Source organism: Aquarana catesbeiana, linkage group LG08 (assembly GCF_042186555.1).
Source record: "Aquarana catesbeiana isolate 2022-GZ linkage group LG08, ASM4218655v1, whole genome shotgun sequence".
Classification (NCBI taxonomy): Eukaryota; Metazoa; Chordata; class Amphibia; order Anura; family Ranidae; genus Aquarana; species Aquarana catesbeiana.
In genome coordinates this window covers 289853984-289877279 of record NC_133331.1, presented here as the reverse complement: position 1 = coordinate 289877279, position 23296 = coordinate 289853984, and the positions used below count along the sequence as shown (strand labels likewise).

Below are 23296 nucleotides of genomic sequence, written 5' to 3'. Positions count from 1 at the left end.
AGAGGCAAGTGAAATTTAACTCAGCTTTCCAAAAAATTGTGGTTAATCACAGTTCATTTGTGATTCAGCATGGGAGGGGGCAATTACTTTTTCACATAGGGCCAAGCAAGTTTGAACAGCTTTTTTCCCTTATTCAATGAAATAATAATTAAAAAAACTGCATCTTGGATTTACTCGGGTTATATTTGTGTAATATTAAGATTTGTTTTGATGATCTGAATCATTTAAGTATGAGAAATATACAAAAAAAATCAGGAAGGGGGCAAATACTTTTTCACAGCACTGTAGCTCCCAATTAGCCGTTATGCAATTGTACCAGTTTGACCATTATCCTTCCCCCCCCCCCCCACCACCCCTAATCTACCCATCAACTTGCTTTTGAAAAATTTGAAGCTTCTGGGGCTACAAGTGGTTCCCTGATAGGCTTATGTCCTTGAAATCCTGGCTCTGCATACCGGTGTAGCCTATTACGAGGGGCTACCACACTGCATGCTGAATTATTATTTTATAGTATACAAAAAAAATGGGGATCCCGCAAAGTGGATGGGAGCCAGGAAATCTTGGATGAATCCATCTCTGGATGGACAGTTGGATAAATGGTTCTATATGTAAGATGGATCTGGTCTATAAATCAGAGGCTCTGGATGGACAGTTGGATAAATGGTTCTATATGTAAGATGGATCTGGTCTATAAATCAGAGGCTCTGGATGGACAGTTGGATAAATGGTTCTATATGTGAGGATGGATCTGGTCTATAAATCAGAGGCTCTGGATGGACAGTTGGATAAATGGTTCCATATTTAGGATGTATCTGGTCTATAAACCAGAGGCTCTGGATGGGCAGTTGGATAAATGGTTCTATATATAGGATGTATCCAGTCTATAAACCAGAGGCTCTGGATGGACAGTTGGATAAATGGTTCGATATTGAGGATGTATCCAGTCTATAAACCAGGGGTTCTGGATGGACAGTTGGATAAATGGTTCTATAACCATGGAGATCCCGCAAAGGGGTTGGGAGCTGGGAAATCTTGAAGGCATGAAGAATCTCCAAGAAGCAGGAGCAGCAAACAGATGCTTAAAAAGCTCCACCTATAAAGACAACTTGAGTTTTTCCCAGGATGTACCCCATTACGTGATCTGTAAAACATTTATCACAGTCTGAAAGTTACATTGTTAGTGAGGTCGAAAAAAGACACAAGTCCATCAAGTCCAATCTATGTGAGTTGTTCGGATTCTCTGATTTTGGAAAACAAGAGTGGGAATACCGTAAAGTGGTGGCGGAACCTATATCAGGCTCATCCCAATATTTCGAGTCTCTAAGAAACAGAAGAAGCCAACAGAAGACTTAGCCTGATAAACTCCACCTATAAAATGAAACATGACATTTGCCAGGATGTACCCCATTATAAACTCCTTCATTATCCTCCAGGCGTTCTATGGACTAAACAGTTCCACCCCATAAAAGCCATCGTACATTTGTCGAAACGCGTCAACAGGCGTCTTCTCTCCGATTAGACTTATGTGATCTCTACAACATTTACCACAGTCTGAAAGTTGTTGGATTTCTCTGATTTTGTTTTATTTGAAAGCATGCAAAATGGGAAAAAAAAAAAGAGTGGGAATACCAAAAAGTGGCGGAGGAACCTATAGGAGGCTCATCTCACCATCTGGAGTCTCCAAGAAACAGACAAAGCCTACAGAAGACTCAGACTGAGAAGCTCCACCTCTAAATGAAATATGACTTTTGCCAGGATGTCCCCCATTATATAATCATTTTTATCCTCCAGGTGTTCTATGGACTGAACAGTTCCACCCGATAAAAGCCATCGTACATTTGACGAAACGCGCTGGTAGGAGTCTTCACTCCGATTAGACTTATGTGATCTGTACAACATCTATCACAGTCTGAAAGTTGTTCGGATGCTCTGAGCTGTGTTTTGTCATGTGCGCAAGAAGGGATTGCTTCACAGTGAAACATTTCCCGCACTCTGAGCATAAATAAGGACGCTCGCCCGAGTGAATTTTCCGGTGAGTAGTAAGTTTTCCTTTCGTAGCGAAACATTTCCCGCACTCTGAACATGCATAAGGACGCTCGCCTGAGTGACTCTTCTGGTGTTTTGCAAGGTCTCCTCTCCGAGCGAAACATTTTCCGCACTGTAAACATAAAAAAGGACGCTCGCCCGAGTGAATTTTTTGGTGAGCAACAAGAGTTTCCTTTGCAGTGAAACATTTCCCACACTCTGAACATGAAAAAGGACGCTCACCCGTATGAATTCTCTGGTGTCTAATAAGGCCTCCTTTTCTGTTGAAATCTTTCCCGCACTCTGAACACGAATAAGGACGCTCGCCTGAGTGATTTCTCTGATGAGTAACAAGTTGTGGTTTAAAATAGAAAGATTTCCCGCACTCTGAACATGAAAAAGGACGCTCCCCTGAGTGAGTTCTCTGGTGTATACAAAGAAGTTCTTTCCTGGAAAAACTTTTTCCACACACCGAACATGAATAGGGACTCTCACCAGTGTGATTTCTTTCATGTCTACGAAGGTTTCCTTGATCAGAAAAACATTTTCCACACTCAAAGCAGGAAAAAGGGCGCTCACCCGTATGAGTTCTCTGGTGTCTAACAAGGTATCCTTGGTCAGAAAAACATTTTCCGCATTCCAAACAGGAAAAGGGACGCTCACCTGTGTGAGTTCTCTGGTGATTACGCAGGCATCCTTTACTGGAAAAACATTTCCCACACTCTGTACACAAAAAGGGACGCACACCCGTATGAATTCTCAGATGTTTCTGAAGGCTTCCTTTTTCAGAAAAACGTTTTCCGCACTCCGAACAGGAAAATGGACGCTCACCAGTGTGAATTCTCTGGTGTATAACAAGGTTTTCTTTATTAGAAAAACTTTTTCCACACTCCGGACATGAAGGACGCTCAATCTTGTGAGATTTCTGGTGTTTAAGAAGTCCATTTTTCTTAGTGAATGTTTTCCCACACACCAAACATGAAAATGAGCTCCCTCCTGTGTGAGCTCCCTCATGGTGTGAAGAGGGTTTCTGGGAATCGGATGGATCTGTTGATCTGTCAGCATTGTGAGAACTTAGATGGACATCTGAAGTCATAGTATGGGATTTATCAGAAGATTCCTCAGGATTTGAAGGACACATTGATATTAGATGGACATCTAAGGTCACAGTATGTGATTTATCAGAAGATTCCTCAGAATTAGAAGGATCCATTGATCTTAGATGGACATTTGAAGTCATACTATGGGATTTATCAGAAGATTCCTTGGGATTAGACGGATCCATTGATCTTAGATGGACATCTGAAGTCATACTATGGGATTTATAAGAAGATTCCTCAGGATTAGAAGGATCCATTGATCTTAGATGGACATCTGAGGTCATAGTATGGGATTTATCAGAAGATTCCTCAAGATTTGAAGGACACATTGATCTTAGATGGTCATCTGAGGTCATAGTATGGGATTGATCAGAAGGTTCGTCAGGATTTGAAGGATCCATTGATCTTAGATGGACATCTGAGGTCATAGTATGGGATTTATCAGAAGATTCCTCAAGATTTGAAGGACACATTGATCTTAGATGGTCATCTGAGGTCATAGTATGGGATTGATCAGAAGGTTCGTCAGGATTTGAAGGATCCATTGATCTTAGATGGACATCTAAGGTCACAGTATGTGATTTATCAGAAGATTCTTCGGAAGTAGAAGGATCCATTGATCTTAGATGGACATCTGAAGTCATAGTATGAGATTTATCAGAAGATTCCATAGGATTAGACGGATCCATTCTTCTTGCCAACCAGTAAAATGTTCCTTTTGGAAAATATTATACAATGTCACTATCTTCTGCAGTACAGTCTGGAGATATAATAAGACTTCTCTCCATGCATTTGAGTACTGTCCATCTGCTGAAAAACAATTTCAATATATGTTATGTTCGTTTTTATACACCTTGTATTCATAAATCATGTCTATCATTCAACACTTTCCCAGAGCTCTGCCATTGAATTGGGTACAATCATAACAGCAAACAAGGAATATAAACCAGATCAGATGATACACCCAAACCATACTAGGTCACAGTAGTTGTGTATTGAGGACATTGCTATAATGAAGAATAGTGATGGACCTTCCTTCACCTCATTTCCTGAAAACATGACAACCTACTGAAGAACGAGGATATACAGTTCATATGATTTACAGTATTAGATGAAGGGTGGAGTTTCAATGATATCACCAAAGATATGCAAATACTATTTAGTGCATAACATGCTCCAGAAAACTGTTAATGGATGGTCAGAGACAGTGAGCATCCTATAGGACAGTATTTCTCAACTTTTTTATTTTCAGTCACAGCACCCATTACAATTCTGCACCCCGTTCTAAAATGTAAAAAGAACAAACTAACAGTTTTTCAAAATGCAGCAACATCCACACACATAGGACACCCAACATTAGACGTGATTTATTCTTTCAAAGCACATTTGGATAAATGGTTCTATATTTAGGATGTATCCGGTCTATAAACCAGAGGCTCTGGATGGACAGTTGATAAATGGTTCTATATTTAGGATGTATCTGGTCTATAAACCAGAGGCTCTGGATGGACAGTTGGATAAATGGTTCTATATTTAGAATGTATCTGGTCTATAAACCAGAGGCTCTGGATGGACATTTGGATAAATGGTTCTATATTTAGGATGTATCTGGTCTATAAACCAGAGGTTCTGGATGGACAGTTGGATAAATGGTTCTATATTTAGGATGTATCTGGACACATATTATAAAAATAACTCCAATATACAGGATGTGATATGTGTGTAGTAATGGATGTTGGAGATAAAAGACATCACAGTGACTATGGAGGAAGAGGACGGACATGGCGGAAGGGTTACTGGGTGTAAATATAAAATATCTTTTTACCTCCTCTGCTGCCAGTTCCAGCAATGTCTCCTCTCTACTTCCTCGTTTGTCTCTCTCTCTCTCTCTCTCTCTCTCTCTCTCTCTCAGAACTTCCCGTCTCCACCTTATATAACGTCTTGCCTTTATCTTACATCACTTCCTCTTCCTACTTTACATCACTTCCTGTCTGAGCGTTCCATGTGCAGTAAGTGATATCGCCATCTTGTGGTGGTTTCGATAACTGCATCCTGCGTTATGTTTCAATATTTTGCCCTCTGCCCTGTAGCTCATTCTTCGGTTATATTATTTCATACATTATGACACACGCGCACATTATACTTTATTTAAAACTTAATCAATAACAAATCATTTCTATTTTACGTTCTCTGCAGGCTCCTGAAGTGTTTTTTCCTGTAGAACACTTTTTTCTTTTTTCCTACACACATTAAAATCTCCATTTTCGGGCTAGACTTTTTTTGCACATTGTTTATTAAATCCATATATTCTGGAAAAAATATACCAAAGTGAATATTAGTACACAACAAACACAACATATTTCCCGATTTTTGTTTCAATAAAACATGAGGCTGTGTTGAGTAAATACCCTTTAAAAGGTGTCAGGCGCAAAAAACTGTGAGCGCCTGTGAACTGGAGAAAAATGACGATACCCAGAATTATCAGTAGGTGATGCTATAAATGCCTTTGCAGGTCATCAGTTTAGAGTTATCCAGAAATGACATATCTAGAATTATTCCTCTTACTGTAAGATTTGCAATGATACCTAATATGTGTAGTGCAGTTGCTGACTACATACACATGCGCTCTTGATGTTTGTGTTTAACCACTTCAGCCCGGGGAAGATTTGGCTACTCAATGACCGGGCCATTTTTTGTGATTCTGCACTGCGTCACTTTAACTGACAATTGCGCGGTCGCGCCACGCTGTACCCAAACAAAATTGATGACCGCCAGCCATTAGCATCGACACACCCGCAATGCAGCGGGCGCACACGCGCCTGCTATCCCGCTTAAAGGAGCCAACGTACAGCTAGGACGGTTTGCGGGATCGTGCCGACCTGCCACAGTATAATGACGGCAGCTGGTCGGCAAGTGGTTAATTATGTAGGTGGGGCTATGGAGGTGCACAATTTTTTTTTTTTTTTTTACTTTATTGCTATCACATTATCTCTAATAAGGCTTCATGTGATAGCACTGGGCAGGTGAAAGGTTCTCTTTATGGAGACATCAGACTCCTGTGGAGACTTCAGGGGTCCGTCAGACTCCTGTGGAGACATGAGGGTTCCATCAGACTCCTGTGAAGACATGAGGGTTCCATTAGACTCCTATGATTGGGGGCCCATCAGTCTCCTGTGGAGACTTCGGGGGTCCATCAGACTCCTGTGCAGACATCAAGAGTCCATCAGAGTCCTGTGAAGACATGAGGGTTTCATTAGACTCCTGTGGAGACATCGGGGGGCCCATCAGTCTCCTGTGGAGACTTCAGGGGTCCATCAGATTACTGTGGAGATTTTAGGAGTCCACCAGACTCCTGTGGAGACAAGATGGTTCCATCAGACTCCTGTGCAGACATCAAGGGTCCACCAGACACCTGTGAAGACATCAGGGTTCCGTTAGACTCCTATGGAGACATCGGGGGTCCATCAGATTCCTGTGGAGATTTCTGGAGTCCATCACACACCTGTGGAGACATGAGGGTTCCATCAGACTCCTGTGCAGACATCAAGGGTCCAACAGACCCCTGTGGAGACATCAGGAGTCCATCAGACCCCCATGGAGACATCGGAGGTCAATCAGACTCCTGTGGAAATATCAGGGTTCAATCAGATTTTTTTATTTAATATTCATTTAATTTAATATTTATTTAATATATATTTGTTTACTTTATTGCTATCACATCATCTCTAATAAGCCTCCATGTGATTGCACTGGGCAGGTGACAGGTTCTCTTTATGGAGACATCAGGGTTCCATTAGACTCCTATGGAGACATCATGGATCCATCAGACTCTTGTGGCGACATCAGAGGTCCATCAGACTCCCCTGGAGACATCAGGGTGCCATCAGTCTCCTGTGAAGACATCAGGGGTCCATCAGACTCCTGTGAAGACATGAGGGTTCCATCAGACTGCTGTGGAGACATCAGGGGTCCATCAGACTCCTGTGGAGACATCAGGGGTCCATCAGACTCCTGTGGAGATATCAGGGGTCCATCAGACCCCCGTGGAGACATCAGGAGTCCATCAGACCCCCATGGAGACATCAGGAGTCCATCAGACTCCCGTGGAGACATCAGGAGTCCATCAGACTCCTGTAGAGACATCAGGGGTTCACCAGACTCCTGTGGAGACATGAGGGTTCTATCAGACCCCTGTGCAGACATCAGAGGTCCATCAGACTTCTGTGGAGACATCAGGGTGCCAGTCTTTTGTATTATTAATTTAATTTCATATTTATTTAATATTTTGCTTTACTTTATTGCTATCACATTGTCTCTAATAAGCCCCCATGTGATAGCACTGGGCAGGAGACAAGTTCTCTTTATGGAGACATCAGGGTTACATTAGAATTTTATTGTCTTCCCTGCCTTTTGTCCCAGCCAACCCAACCCAAGAATTTGCTCATTTGCCTGTGCCTCTGGCTTTCTAGCCAGTATTATGACTGCTCTGATATGGAAGTTGACACTTCTGCGGAGGACATCGGGAGATGGTTGTTCAATAATCTCCCTCAGCTCGCCTTCTTAAAGTTGGCTGCTGTGGTTCAACAAGCACAATGTTCCTCTCTAGGTCAGACCACCTACTGGCTAGCCCCAAATCCATGCAATAGGTGCTGGTCTGGCTGCACACCGATGCACAGAAACTCAAAAAAAAAAACTTTATTGAAGAGATTCATAAAAGGACCACATTGCAGCAACTCAGAAATCTGCGTCCAAGCCAGTGCCCCTACAAGATACCTTACTTGAGCCAAGTGCCTTTTTCTGGCTCTGAGCTTTTGGGATTGCAGGTTTTTGTTGAAGTTCTGGGACAGTCCTGCCACATTCGGGACAGTTGGGAGGTATGACATCACCACCTTGTGGTATACAGTATAATAGTAGATAGAATAATGCCCCAAAATGGAACCAGTGTGTGGTAGCAGAGGCGCCCATGCTTCCAAGTGGATTCTTCGGGAAGGTTGGTATTCATCGATCACGAAAACTATAGTGCGTGGGATCTGCGTGCATTGCTTCAGCCCAGAGTATACTGCTTTTAATTGCGATATAAATACTGCAGTTTCCATTACGTTCCCGATATTTTGCTGGCTCCCTCGGGGTCCAATTCTTCTATTAGGTTACATCGATGATTACAAAGATTATACCTCCCTTTCAGACAATGGAAAAATAAACAAAGAAACAAAAATCTGATAGACTTTTAATATTTATAAAATGTGGAACTGACGAACGAAAAAAGAACCGAACATTGAAATACAACATATGAGGCTGAATTCACAAAGTTTTAATACAAGTCGAAGGGTTGGGATTTTAGCCATGTGGCTGTACTCATTTCATTGGACGGTTTATGGATATATTTTTTTAATTATTACTATTACTATATTATTATTAAGTAACAATTAAACACCCGGAAAAGTACCTACACGGCTGATAGAGAAGAGCGCCTACCGGGCATGCTCATTAATCTGCCACCATTGTCCTTTGTTTGTAGTCCTCTACATTTACCACCGTCATTGTGATGGAAAAATCAAGTCAGGCACGTCTGTACAGTTTGTTCAGATGTTTCTCATTGAACTTTGCAGGTTAATTTTCTACGTATAGAATGTCAAATACATGTAACTCCGCCCATTTACATTTATCATACATGTAGAGGATGATTTCGGAGATGTAATATGGATGTGACGCTGGAACTACGGGAGGGAATGTGAGCTCCATTGTGCTTCCTGTAGTTCTACCGGGCACTTCCACCTCCTTCCTGCCCAGGCCAATTTTTAGCTTTCAGCGCTGTCGCACTTTGAAAGACAATTGCGCGGTCATGCAACACTATACCCATATGACATTTTTTTCACACAAATAGAGCTTTCTTTTGGCGGTATTTAATCACCACTGGGGTTATTTTATTTTTTGCTAAACAAATGGAAAAAAAGGCCAAAAATGTGAAAAATAAAACTTTTTTTTTTAGTCTCTCTTATAAAATTTTGCAAATAGGTCATTTTTGTCCTTAATTGATGTGCGCCGATGAGGCCGCACTGATGGGCAATAATAGGCAGCACTGATGAGGCGGCACTGAGGCAGCAACACTGATGGTCACTAATAAGGCAGCACTGACGGAACTGGAGAAAGTGCAGAGAAGGGCAACCAAACTGATAAGAGGCATGGAGGAGCTCAGCTATGAGGAAAGATTAGAGGAACTGAATCTATTCCCCCTTTTCAAGTGGAGATTAAGGGGGGATATGATCAACATGTACAAATACATAAGGGGGGATATGATCAACATGTACAAATACATAAGGGGGGATATGATCACCATGTACAAATACATAAGGGGGGATATGATCACCATGTACAAATACATAAGGGGGGATATGATCACCATGTACAAATACATAAGGGGGGATATGATCAACATGTACAAATACATAAGGGGGGATATGATCACCATGTACAAATACATAAGGGGGATATGATCAACATGTACAAATACATAGGGGGGATATGATCAACATGTACAAATACATAAGGGGGGATATGATCACCATGTACAAATACATAAGGGGGGATATGATCACCATGTACAAATACATAAGGGGGGATATGATCAACATGTACAAATACATAAGGGGGGATATGATCAACATGTACAAATACATAAGGGGTCCATATAGTGAACTTGGTGTTGAGTTATTCTCTTTACGGTCATCACAGAGGACAAGGGGGCACTCTTTAGCCGTAAAGGAAAAAAAAAGCTCAGCTATGAGGAAATATTAGAGGAACTGAATTTATTCTCTCTTGAGAAGAGAAGATTAAGGGGGGATATGATCACCATGTACACATACATAAGGGGGATATGATCTCCATGGACAAATATATAAGGGGTCCATATAGTGAACTTGGTGTTGAGTTATTCACTTTACGGTTATCACAGAGGACAAGGGGGCACTCTTTACGTCTGGAGGAAAAAAGATTTAATCTCTGAATACGGAAAGGTTTCTCCACAGTAAGAGCTGTGAAAATGTGGAATAGACTCCCTCCAGAGGTGGTTCTGGCCAGCTCAGTAGATTGCTTTAAAAAAAGACTTGGATTCTTTCCTGAATGTACATAATATAACTGGGTACTAATATTTATAGGTAAAGTTGATCCAGGGAAAATCTGATTGCCTCTCGGGGGATCAGGAAGGAATTTTTTCCCCTGCTGGAGCAAATTGGATCATGCTGTGCTGGGGTTTTCCGCCTTCCTCTGGATCAACTGTGGTATAGGATTGTGTATAAGGGATTGTATTTTTTTTTATTGGTTGAACTAGATGGACTTGTGTCTTTTTTCAACCTAACTATGTAACTGATGGGCATTGATATGCAGCACTAATGGGTACTGATAAGGCAGCACTGATGAGGCAGCACTGATAAGGCAGCACTAATGGGCACTGATGAGGCAGCACTGATATGCAACACTGATGGTTACTGATAAGGTAGTACTAATGGGCACTAATAGGCAGCACTGATAAGGTGGCACTAATAGGCAGCACTGATAGGCTGCACTGACGAGGCAGCACGGATGAGGCGACACTGTTGAGGCTGCACTGATGGGCACTAATAGGCAGAACTGAAAGGCTGCACTGATGGGAATTGATGAGGCGGCACTGATGGGTTACTGATGAGGCTGCACTGATAGGCGGCACTGATGGGCACAGACAGCATTGATGGGCTGCACTGAGGCGGCACTGATGAGGCAGCACTGATATGCAACACTGATGGTTACTGATAAGGTAGTACTAATGGGCACTAATAGGCAGCACTGATAAGGTGGCACTAATAGGCAGCACTGATAGGCTGCACTGACGAGGCAGCACGGATGAGGTGACACTGTTGAGGCTGCACTGATGGGCACTAATAGGCAGAACTGAAAGGCTGCACTGATGGGCACTGATAGGCAGCACTGATGGGCATTGATGAGGCGGCACTGATGGGTTACTGATGAGGCTGCACTGATAGGCGGCACTGATGGGCACAGACAGCATTGATGGGCTGCACTGAGGCGGCACTGATGGAGCAGAACCGATGGGGGTGCACTGATGGGCATTGATAAGGCGGCACTGATAGGCAGCACTGATGGGCATTGATGTGGCGGCACTGATGGGTACTGATGAGGCTGCACCGATGGGCACCACTGATGGGCATTGATGAGGGTGCAATGATGAGGCGGCACTGATGGGCACCACTGATGGGTACTGATGAGGCTGCACTGATGGGCATTGATGAGGGTACACTGATGAGGCGGCACTGATGGGCACAAATAGAGAGCATTGATGGGCTGCACTGAGGCGGCACTGATGGAGCAGCACCGATGGGGGTGCACTGATGGGCACTGATAAGGCGGCACTGATGGGCACTGATAGGCAGCACTGATGGGCATTGATGTGGCGGCACTGATGGGTACTGATGAGGCTGCACTGATGGGCACTACTGATGGGCATTGATGAGGGTACAATGATGAGGCGGCACTGATGGGTACTGATGAGGCTGCACTGATGGGCATTGATGAGGGTACACTGATGAGGCGGCACTGATAATCAGGACACTGTCAGTGTAGATGTCCCCTTTCACACTCACCGGTTACCAGCTCTCCTCTCCTTATGCTGCGACAGTGTGTTTACATTGTGAACAGCTGTGATTGGACACAGCTGATCACGTGGTAAAGAGCCACTGTGATTGGTTCTGTGCCCGGATTTCAGAGTGTGCACCGTAGCGGGCGCGGTTCAGGGAGGATATCAACAGACGCTCTCCCAGAACTGGACAACCGTGCTGTAGGCATCATTCCGCTGTAGAGCGGTTGGCAAGTGGTTAATTTGATTCCTAAGACTGATATTATCTTCAATATACAATGGACCCATTTCTTTATTATCTCATGAAGATAAAATCGCAGTTATAGGAGGAACATCCCACCATTCGGAGTTTCCAAGAAACAGAAGAAGACTCAGGATTAGAAGATCCATTAATGTTGCCAACCAGTCGAATGTTACTTTTAGAGAACATTGTGCAATATCACGATCTTCCGCAGTACAGCCTAGAGATATAATAAGACATCTCTCCAATGTATTTAAATTCTAAAAAATACTTTCCATCTGCTAAAAAAAAAAATAATATGTAATGTATGTTAAGTTTGTTTTTATACACCTTGTATTCAGCAGTCATGTCTATCATTCAACACTTTCCCAGATCTCTGCTATTGAATTGGGTACAATCATAACAGCAAACAACGGATATAAACCAGATCAGATGATACACCTAAGCCATTCTAGGTGACAGTAGATGTGCATTGAGGACATTGTTATAATGAAGAATTTCCTGATAACATGACTACATACTGAAGAACGAGGATATACAGTTCATGTGATGTACAGCATTGGGGGAAGGATGGAGTCTCGAATTGGACTTCTGACTTCACCAAAGAGATGCACACAATATTTCGTTTTTAACATGTTCCATAAAATGGTCAGTGAACATACTACAATGGATAGTCTAAATCAATGAACATGCTATAGGACAGTATTTCTCAACCTTTTCTGCAGTCACAGCGCCCTTTACAATCCTGCACAATTTCAAAGCATTCCATTCTAAAAACTAAAACTAACAGTTTTACAAAACCCAGAAATGTCCACACAGGTAGGACACCCAACATTAGACGTGATTTATTCTTTCAAAGCATAGTTGGATAAGTGTCTTTATATTTAGGATGTATCTGGTCTATAAACCAGAGGCTCTGGATGGACAGTTGGATAAATGGTTCTATATTTAGGATGTATCTGGTCTATAAACCAGAGGCTCTGGATGGAAAGTTGGATAAATGGTTTTATATTTAGAATGTATCTGGTCTATAAACCAGAGGCTCTGGATGGACAGTTGGATAAATGGTTCTATATTTAGAATGTATCTGGTTCATAAACCAGAGGCTCTGGATGGACAGTTGGATAAATGATTCTTTTTTTAGGATGTATCTGGTCTATAAACCAGAGCCTCTGGATGGACAGTTGGATAAATGGTTCTATATTTAGGATGTATCCGGTCTATAAACCAGAGGCTCTGGATGGACAGTTGATAAATGGTTCTATATTTAGGATGTATCTGGTCTATAAACCAGAGGCTCTGGATGGACAGTTGGATAAATGGTTCTATATTTAGAATGTATTTGGTCTATAAACCAGAGGCTCTGGATGGACAGTTGGATAAATGGTTCTATATTTAGGATGTATCTGGTCTATAAACCAGAGGCTCTGGATGGACAGTTGGATAAATGGTTCTATATTTAGGATGTATCTGGTCTATAAACCAGAGGCTCTGGATGGACAGTTGGATAAATGGATCTATATTTAGGATGTATCTGGACACATATTATAAAATGACTCCAATATACAGGATGTGATATGTCTGTAGTAGTGGATGTTGGAGATAAAATACATCACAGTGACTATGGAGGAAGAGGACGGACATGACGGGGAATTACTGGTTGTAAATATAAAATAATATCTTATTACCCCCTCTGTGTAATCCAGTGATGTCTCCTTTTCACCTCGCTCTTCTCTCTCCCAGAACTTACTTACTTTACCTGATATGATCATTTCCTGTTCCTACTTTACATCACTTCCTGTCTTTTTTTACATCACTTCCTGTCTGAGCATTCCATGTGCAGTAAGTGATATCGCCATCTTGTGGTGATTTTAATAACTGAAGCCTACATTATGTGTTGATATTTTGCCCTCTGCCCTGTAGCTTATTCTTCGGTTATATTTCATACATTATGACACACACACACATTATACTTCACCTAAAACTGAAACAGTAATAAAGAATTTGTGTCTATTTTTACAGGCTTCTGATCAGAGGCAGAACTAGAACATTCAGGGTCCCACTGACGCCCCAACCCTGGCAGGGGATCTTCCATCCAAGCCCAGTGACTTCCCACTGATCCTGGGGTCCTTTACTCCAATCAGGGGGGGGGGGGGGGGCCTTTATTACAGCCGTGCAATGGATTCCTTTCACACCTTCTTTAACGGGCGCCCTTCCTGTTCCTGTACAGTTAGTTAGGAGCCGTGTTGGGGGGCTTTGGTGAGATACTGGGGGTCTAAACAGATCTCTGATGTTTCACCTTTGAGACAGAGAAAAGAGAATGAGGGCACAGACCACAACCTTCATCTCTGCAGCCTCAGCAGCATAGAATGAATGGACAGGAATAGCTCTGTACAGAGCTTCCCGTTCATTCACAGCCTGAAGCATAGTAAACACAGTTTACTATGCATCAGTTATGGACGGACACAGTGAGTGTCATAATGATAACTCACTGTGTCCATTCAGTAAAGGAAGGAGCTGGTAAATTACATATTTACCGGCTTCTTCCGCTGCTCTCCATTCTGAAAGCAACCCCCGCAGTAGCTGGCAGGAGAGGAGAAGGGGGGGGGCCAGGGGAGCACACAGGGGCTCTGGGGCAGCAGGAAATGAGTAACCTGGATACAGGGCCAGTGCAAAGATGTTTGTCTACACAAGCAAAAGTGCATTTTGCTAAATAACAGACCTATTAGCCAGATCTCCAGATGAAAATAAAGGAAAGTGAAATAAAGAAATCTAATGCAGCCATCACATCTAAGGGGGGTAGTATGACAAGAGGGGGGGGCAGTGTGACAAGAGGGGTGCAGTGTGACAAGAGAAGTGTACCTGGCAAGTGTGAAAGGAGGGGGGCAGTGTGATAAGAGGGGGGCAGTGTGACAAGAGAAGGGGCAGTGTGACAAGAGGGGGCAGGGTGACAGAAGGGGGGTAGTATGACAAAGGGGACAAAATGACAGTAGGGGAGCTATGTGATAAAGAAGAAGGTAAGTATGATGGGGGCAGTGTGAAAGGAGGGTGGCAGTATGACAAGAGAAGGGTACCTGAGAAGTGTGACAGAAGAGGGTCAGTGTGACAGTGTGAAAGGAGGGGGGCAGTGTGACAGGAGGGGGCAGGGTGACAAGAGGGGGCAGAGTGACAAGAGGGGGGGCAGTGGTATTAGATGGGGCAGTATTACAGGGGCACTGTGACAGCAGGGGGGAAATATGACGTGGGGAAGCAGTGTGATTAGAAGGGGGCAGTGTGACAGGAGTGTAGGAGTATGACAGGGGAAGAGGGCAGTGTGATGAGGGCAGTATGACAGGAGAAGTATACCTGGCAAGTGTGAAAGGAGGGGGGCAGTGTGACAAGAAGGGGGCAGTGTGACGAGAGGGGGCAGTATGACAAAGGGGACAAAATGACAGGAGGGTGATAGAATACATTGGGGTCCATAAGACTTATATGGAGACATCAGGAGTTCTTTGGACTCCTATGGAGACATTAGGACTCCACGTATTGAGGAGAGTATGTACTGAGGGCAGTATGTAGTGAGGGCACTATGTACTGGGGGCAGAATGTACTGGGGCAGTATGTGGTGGGGGCAGTATGTGCTGGGGCAGTAGGTGCTGGGGGCAGAATGTACTGGGGGCAGTATGTGGTGGGGGCAGTATGTGCTGGGGGTAGTATGTGCTGGGGATAGTATGTGGTGGGGGCATTATGTGGTGGAGGCAGTATGTGCTGGGGATAGTATGTGCTGGGGTCAGTATGTGGTGGGGGCAGTATGTGGTGGGGGTAGTAGGTGCTGGGGGCAGTAGGTGGTGGGGGTAGCATGTGGTGGGGCAGTATGTGGTGAGGGTAGTCAGTATGTGCTGGGGGCAGTATGTACTGGGGGCAGAATGTACTGGGGGCAGTATGTGGTGGGGGCAGTATGTGCTGGGGCGGGGGCAGTATGTGCTGGGGGCAGTATGAATTTGCACCCCTGGGAGCAGTTCCCTGCTGTTTGTGAGCAGGTTAGGGAGCTGAAGCATTATAGACAGAAGGAACTCCTGCAGGGTCAGTCACTCACCTCATGGCTACAGGTGAAGATTCCCGGGGCTGCCATCTCGACTCCTCCTCCCAGTGCAGTCCAGTGCATTTTCAGCCAGAGAGGACACCAATGTATGTGGGAGTCAGCAACACCCCTGCCCCGCCCACCATCTCAATGAACCCCGGGAGAATCTACAGGCTTCAGAGCCAATCCTTACAGGCTGCCAGCCCTACGAGGTGAATCGCCGGGTACTGCAGCTGAAGACAAAGTAAGAGGCTGCACCTGTCAGACCCCTTTGCGACCCGATGGAGTGGAGGACTAAGCACCCACCTGCCACCGCTCCGGGATTTAGCCATGCGACTTTGATGAAATCTGGGGACAGTCCCGTGTAATCCGGGACGGTTGGGAGGTAGAACATCACCACCTTGTGATATATAAATAAATTACTGTTTCGTTTTTTTACGAGCTTCTTAGAGGTCCATTCCTCTCATATGTTATATTCATGATTAAACACACAGATCCAGACAATAAAAAATAAAACAAATAACAATTTGATAGAATTTTAATATTTATAAAAGTGAAACTAAAGAATGAAAAAAATAAAATACACTGAATATGAAATAGAACATATGAGGCCTAATTCACAAAGCTTTAATACAAGTAGAAGGGTCGGCTTTTACCCATGCAACTTTGTTGAAATATGGGGACAGTCCCGTGGAATTCGGGGCGGTTGGGAGGTAGAACATCACCACCATTTGCCAAGATGTCCCCCATTATATAATCATTTATTATCCTCCAGGTGTTCTAGGGACTGAACAGTTCCACCCGATAAAAGCCATCGTACATTTGTCGAAAGGCGCCAGTAGGCGTCTTCCCTCCGATTAGACTTATGTGATCTGTACAACATCTATCACAGTCTGAAAGTTGTTCGGATGCTCTGAGCTGTGTCTTTTTATGTGTGCAAGAAGGGAGTGTCTCTGAGCGTAACATTTCCCGCACTCCGTACATAAATAAGGACGCTCACCTGAGTGAGTTCTCTGGTGAGCAACAAGGTTTCCTTTTACTGTGAAACATTTCCCGCATGCTGAACAGGAATAAGGACGCTCACCCGTATGAATTCTCTGGTGTTTAACAAGGTCTCCTTTTATGGTGAAACATTTCCCACACTCTGAACATGAATAAGGACGCACACCTGAATGAATTCTTTGGTGTTTAACAAGGGATTCCCTGGCAGTGAAACATTTCCAGCACTCTGAACATGAATAAGGACGTTCGCCTGAGTGAATCCTCTGGTGTACAAGAAGGGGTTCTTTATGGTGAAAACTTTTTCCACACTCCGAGCATGAATAGGGAAACTCCCCGGTGTGTTTTCTTTCGTGTTTACGAAGGTTTCCTTGTTCAGAAAAACATCTTCCGCACACTGAACATGAAAAGGGACGTTCACCTGTGTGAATTTTCTGGTGTTTATGAAGGTTTCCTTGGTCAGAAAAACGTTTTCCGCACTCTGAACAGCAAAAGGGACACTCACCAGTGTGAGTTCTCTGGTGTGCAACAAGTTTTTGTTTCTTAGGAAAACGTTTTCCACACTCTGAACATGAATGGGGACGTTCACCGGTGTGAATTCTTTGGTGTTTCAGAAGGCTGCCTTTATCAGAAAAACATTTTCCACACTCTGAACAGCAAAAGGGACGCTCACCAGTGTGAATTCTCTGGTGTACAACAAGGCTTCCTTTCCTAGAATAACATTTCCCGCACTCTGAACATGAATAAGAACGTTTAATCTTGTGAGATTTCTGGTGTTTAAGAGGTACTTTTTTCTTAGTGAATGTTTTCCCGCACACCAAATATGACAATGAGCTCCCTCCTGTGTGAGCTCCCTCATGGCTTGAAGAGGAGTTCTGGGGACTGGATGGATCTGTTGATCTGTTGGCATTGTAAGAACTTAGATGGTCATCTGAGGTCATAGTATGGGATTTTTTAGAAGATTCCTCAGGATTAGAAGGATCCATTGATCTTAGATGGTCATCTGAAGTCCTAGTATGGAATTTATCAGAAGATTCTTCAGGATTAGAAGGATCCATTGATCTTAGATGGTCATCTGAAGTCCTAGTATGGAATTTATCAGAAGATTCCTCAGGATTAGAAGGATCTATTGATCTTAGATGATCATCTGAAGTCCTAGTATGGAATTTATCAGAAGATTCCTCAGGATTAGAAGGATCTATTGATCTTAGATGATCATCTGAAGTCCTAGTATGGAATTTATCAGAAGATTCCTTAGGATTAGAGGGATCTATTGATATTAGATGATCATCTGAAGTCTTAGTATGGAATTTATCAGAAGATTCCTTAGGATTAGAAGGATCCATTGATCTTAGGTGGTCACCTGAAGTCCTAATATGGTATTTATCAGAAGATTCCTCAGGATTAGAAGGATCCATTGATCTTAGGTGGTCATCTGAAGTCGTAGTATGGAATTTATCAGGAGAATCCTCAGGATTAGAAGATCCATTGATGTTGCCAACCAGTAGAATGTTACTTTTAGAGAACGTTGTGCAATATCTTCCTCAGTACAGCCTGGACATATAATAAGATGTCTCTCCAATGTATTTAAAATCTAAAAATATAGTCCATCTAAAAAAAAAATAAAAATAAATGTAATATATGTTATATTAGTTTTTATAAGCTGTGCATTCAGCAGTCAAGTTTATCATTCAACACTTTCCCAGATCTCTGCCATTGAATTGGGTACAATCATGACAGCAAGCAACGAATATAAACCAGATCAGATGATACACCTAAGCCATTCTAGGTGACAGTAGATGTGCATTGAGGACATTGTTATAATAAAGAATAGTGGTGGACCTTCCTTCACCTCATTTCCTGATAACATGACTACATACTGAAGAACGAGGATATACAGTTCATGTGACGTACAGCATTGGGGGAAGGATGGAGTCTCCAGTTTGACTTCTGACATCACCAAAGAGATGCACACAATATTTAGTGTATAACATGTTCCATAAAATGGTCAGTGAACATACTACAATGGATAGTCTAAATCAATGAGCATGCTATAGGACAGTATTTCTCAACCTTTTCTGCAGTCACAGCGCCCTTTACAATTCTGCACAATTTCAAAGCATCCCATTCTAAAAACTAGAAACTAACAGTTTTAAAAAACGCAGAAACGTCCACAAAGGTAGGACACCCAACATTAGACGTGATTTATTCTTTCAAATCACAGTTGGATAAATGTCTTTATATTTAGGATGTATCCGGTCTATAAACCAGAGGCTCTGGATGGACAGTTGGATAAATGGTTCTATATTTAGGATGTATCTGGACTATAAACCAGAGGCTCTGGAAGGACAGTTGAATAAATGGCTCTATATTTAGGATGTATCCGGTCTATAAACCAGAGGTTCTGGATGGACAGTTGGATAAATGGTTCTATATTTAGTATGTCTCCGGTCTATAAACCAGAGGCTCTGGATGGACAGTTGGATAAACGGCTCTATATTTAGGATGTATCTGGTCTATAAACCAGAGGCTCTGGATGGACAGTTGGATAAATGGCTCTATATTTAGGATGCATCTGGTCTATAAACCAGAGGTTCTAGATGGACAGTTGGATAAATGGTTCTATATTTAGAATGTATGCAGTCTGTAAACCAGAGGCTCTGGATGGACAGTTGGATAAATGGCTCTATATTTAGAATGTATGCAGTCTGTAAACCAGAGGCTCTGGATGGACAGTTGGATAAATGGCTCTATATTTAGGATGAATCTGGTCTATAAACCAGAGGCTCTGGATGGACAGTTGGATAAATGGTTCTATATTTAGGATGTATCTGGTCTATAAACCAGAGGCTCTGGATGGACAGTTGGATAAATGGCTCTATATTTAGGATGTAGCTGGTCTATAAACCAGAGGCTCTGGATGGACAGTGGGAAAATGGCCCTATATTTAGGATGTATGCGGTCTGTAAACCAGAGGCTCTGGATGGACAGTTGGATAATTGGCTCTATAATTAGGATGTATCTGGACACACATTATAAAATAACTCCAATATACAGGATGTGATATGTCTGTAGTAGTGGATGTTGGAGATAATAGACATCACAGTGACTATGGAGGAAGAGGACGGACATGACGGGGGTTGTAATGATATCACGTACGGGACATGAAAAGCTGTAGCTAGCTGCCATCTTGTGTGGAAGTAGCCATGACAGTTTGGCTAACCGTGTAACATTACAGAGAAATCTGAACTCCCTCCTCCCTTGTCTTAGGAATTCAAAGCTTTTTAAGTTCAACAGAAAAGGTTATCTCAACAGAGAAAACAGAACCAGGCTAGGTCAGTAGAAAAACAGCTTGTTGAAAGGACAGAGTGTTCAGGCCTGTCGTAAAACTGTCACCCTCTCCATTCAGAGACCCAACAGGCCCCGGTTGTAAAATGTCTGAATACACCTCAGTGGGATAAGTATGAAATTTCAGCATGTTTCAACTGGTTTACTGAATGGAGAGGGTGACAGTTTTACGACAGGCCTGAACACTCTGTCCTTTCAACAAGCTGTTTTTCTACTGACCTAGCCTGGTTCTGTTTTCTCTGTTGAGATAACCTTTTCTGTTGAACTTAAAAAGCTTTGAATTCCTAAGACAAGGGAGGAGGGAGGAGGGAGTTCAGATTTCTCTGTAATGTTACACGGTTAGCCAAACTGTCATGGCTACTTCCACACAAGATGGCAGCTAGCTACAGCTTTTCATGTCCCGTACGTGATATCATTACAACCCCCGTCATGTCCGTCCTCTTCCTCCATAGTCACTGTGATGTCTATTATCTCCAACATCCACTACTACAGACATATCACATCCTGTATATTGGAGTTATTTTATAATGTGTGTCCAGATACATCCTGAATATAGAGCCAATTATCCAACTGTCCATCCAGAGCCTCTGGTTTACAGACCGCATACATCCTAAATATAGGGCCATTTTCCCACTGTCCATCCAGAGCCTCTGGTTTATAGACCGGATACATCCTAAATATATAACCATTTATCCAACTGTCCATCCAGAGCCTCTGGTTTATAGACCAGATACATCCTAAATATAGAGCCATTTATCCAACTGTCCATCCAGAGCCTCTGGTTTATAGACCAGATTCATCCTAACTTCTGACTTAGTAGTAGCACAGCCATAATATGGACATATTTAGTTTCCTCAGATAATATGTAACGTTTCAAGTGCAGACACCCCTATGTCAGGGATGGGAAACCCCTGGGACCACTTATTCCTCCTAAGCAGGCTATACATTATAGAGATGGCATGTTTAGACTTGTTGTGAAGGAAATCTCACGTTGAATAATAATATGGATATTTGCAGTCTGTAAACACTATAGATGCAGATATATGAATATGTATCACAAAATCTACCTGGGACGTGGTCATGAGTGTAGACACCTCCCAGCAACCAACCCCTAAACAAGATGACCAGACGATTGGTCACTGGTCGCTGTCAACACCCCCCTTTGATTTGACAGAAAAGAGGAGATGCCAAGACAATGGTCAGTTCTCCTTTTACCATCCAAGAAGAAACATCTGCCAAGTCGAGAACCGATTACCAAGCTCATCGATCGAACTCTGATCAACCCTCGGACATTAATTGCAAGTATTCTTCCTCCCCAATTCTACCTTGTTGCTTTGTGGCTGTATATTGTCTTTATCTTTTTTGAAACATCTTTTTTCTGTAAATGTTTTATTTGCATCAACTTTGACCTTTTCATAATAAACCCTTATGTTGAAAAGTGTTAACCTCCCTGGCGGTATCATTCTTTCGGATTTTAGGTGCTGAAAGCGGTACAATTATTTTGCATGGAAATTTGGCGTTTTATATTGTAGGTCTGTAAATCTTAACAATAACACACTTAAATCTGTCCAAACCAGAGTCTAGTAGATATCCCGGGTATGATAAAGTTTGAAACACAAAAACATAAATTATAATATAATAAATAAAAATAAATAATTAAAAAAAATAAAAAAAAATAGTAATAAAATAAATTTCCTCACAATTCACTATGGCTCAATTCTGCAAGTGTTCTAATTTACTATCGCTGTTTTCTAGCTGGTCTAAAGCCACTTTTGACGTAAAGGGACACTACTTTTTGGTTGCTATGGACAATCTCCAGTTTCCAGGCAGAAAGAACAGTATATGTAATAAAAAACTGCATGCAGGGCATGGGCCAGAGCACTGGGGACAAAAGGGATGTGAAATCATTTCATACAGTACTGTAATCTGTAAGATTACAGTGCTGTATGTGTTATGATTTTGACATTTTTTTGAATTTGCCGCCAGGCTCCGCCCCCGTGCGTTGCGCCGCTCGCAGGGAACGGAGCCTGGCACGGAGAGGCTTCGGAGGAGGACGGAGCCCTCGGACACAGCGGGGGACATCGCAGGATCCCGGGGACAAGGTAAGTAAAGCCGCCCCAGGATCCTGCAATGCGATCCCGAGTGTGGCTCGGGGTTACCGCTAATGGTACTGAATTTTAACCCTGAGCCACACTCGGGAATACCGCCAGGGAGGCTACCCTTGTCTCTAAAGCTCTTAATGCAAGCTATAAACGGACCTGCCTCTGGAAGGGCGTTACTGTTGTAGAGTAAGACTCCGAGCAGACCTGTCCGTGGTGGCAGTGTGTGTGTGTGGCAGACGCTTATTCTAAAATTATAAATGGTATTGCCAAAATTACGAGTCTCCCCCGGCTCGGTCTTTTAAACGGGGGTGGTGGCAGTTAAAGGTTTAATTGTGTACTTAGCCCAGTGACAATCACTCTCAGGCTGCTCGCACCTAGATTGTGGTCCCGCAGGCTGGGAAATCTTTGGTCTGGGCGCAGCCGAGAGTGGCATTGTTACGTAAGTGACAGCGTGGTGTGAGGTTGGCCGGTCCTTCGTTGCAAGTTAGCGAGGAGGGTAGGGATCTGACACCCGCGTTCGTCACAGGGGTTACTGGGTGTAAATATAAAATAAGATCTCATTACCTCCTCTGTGTAATCTAGCGATGTCTCCTCTCCACCTCGTTCTTCTCCCAGAACTTTTTTGCCTTTTCCTTCTGTAATGTCTTTGTATTACATCACTTCCCATTCTTTCTTACATCACTTCCTGTCTGTGCGTTCCACGTGCAATAAGTGATATCGCCACCTTGTGGCGATTTTTAATAACTGCATCTTACATTATGTTTTTATATTATGCCCTCATTCTTCTGTTATTTT

At 43.0% G+C, this 23296-nt stretch overlaps 2 protein-coding genes across 2 annotated transcripts in view; both read right to left on the bottom strand.

Annotated features, from left to right (window-relative positions):
• The window catches only part of LOC141104742 (uncharacterized), a 352606-nt gene that overhangs the window by 262950 nt on the left and 66360 nt on the right, over positions 1-23296 (bottom strand). The gene's annotated exons all lie outside the window — the stretch shown is intronic.
• LOC141104745 (uncharacterized) lies at positions 380-23178 on the bottom strand. Its single transcript, XM_073594450.1, has 3 exons — positions 23066-23178; positions 17053-18662; positions 380-3021 (listed from the first exon to the last, which is right to left on the bottom strand). Exons 2-3 carry the CDS (start codon positions 18467-18469, stop codon positions 1880-1882), a joined length of 2559 nt encoding a protein of 852 aa, XP_073450551.1. The 5' UTR covers positions 18470-18662; positions 23066-23178; the 3' UTR covers positions 380-1879.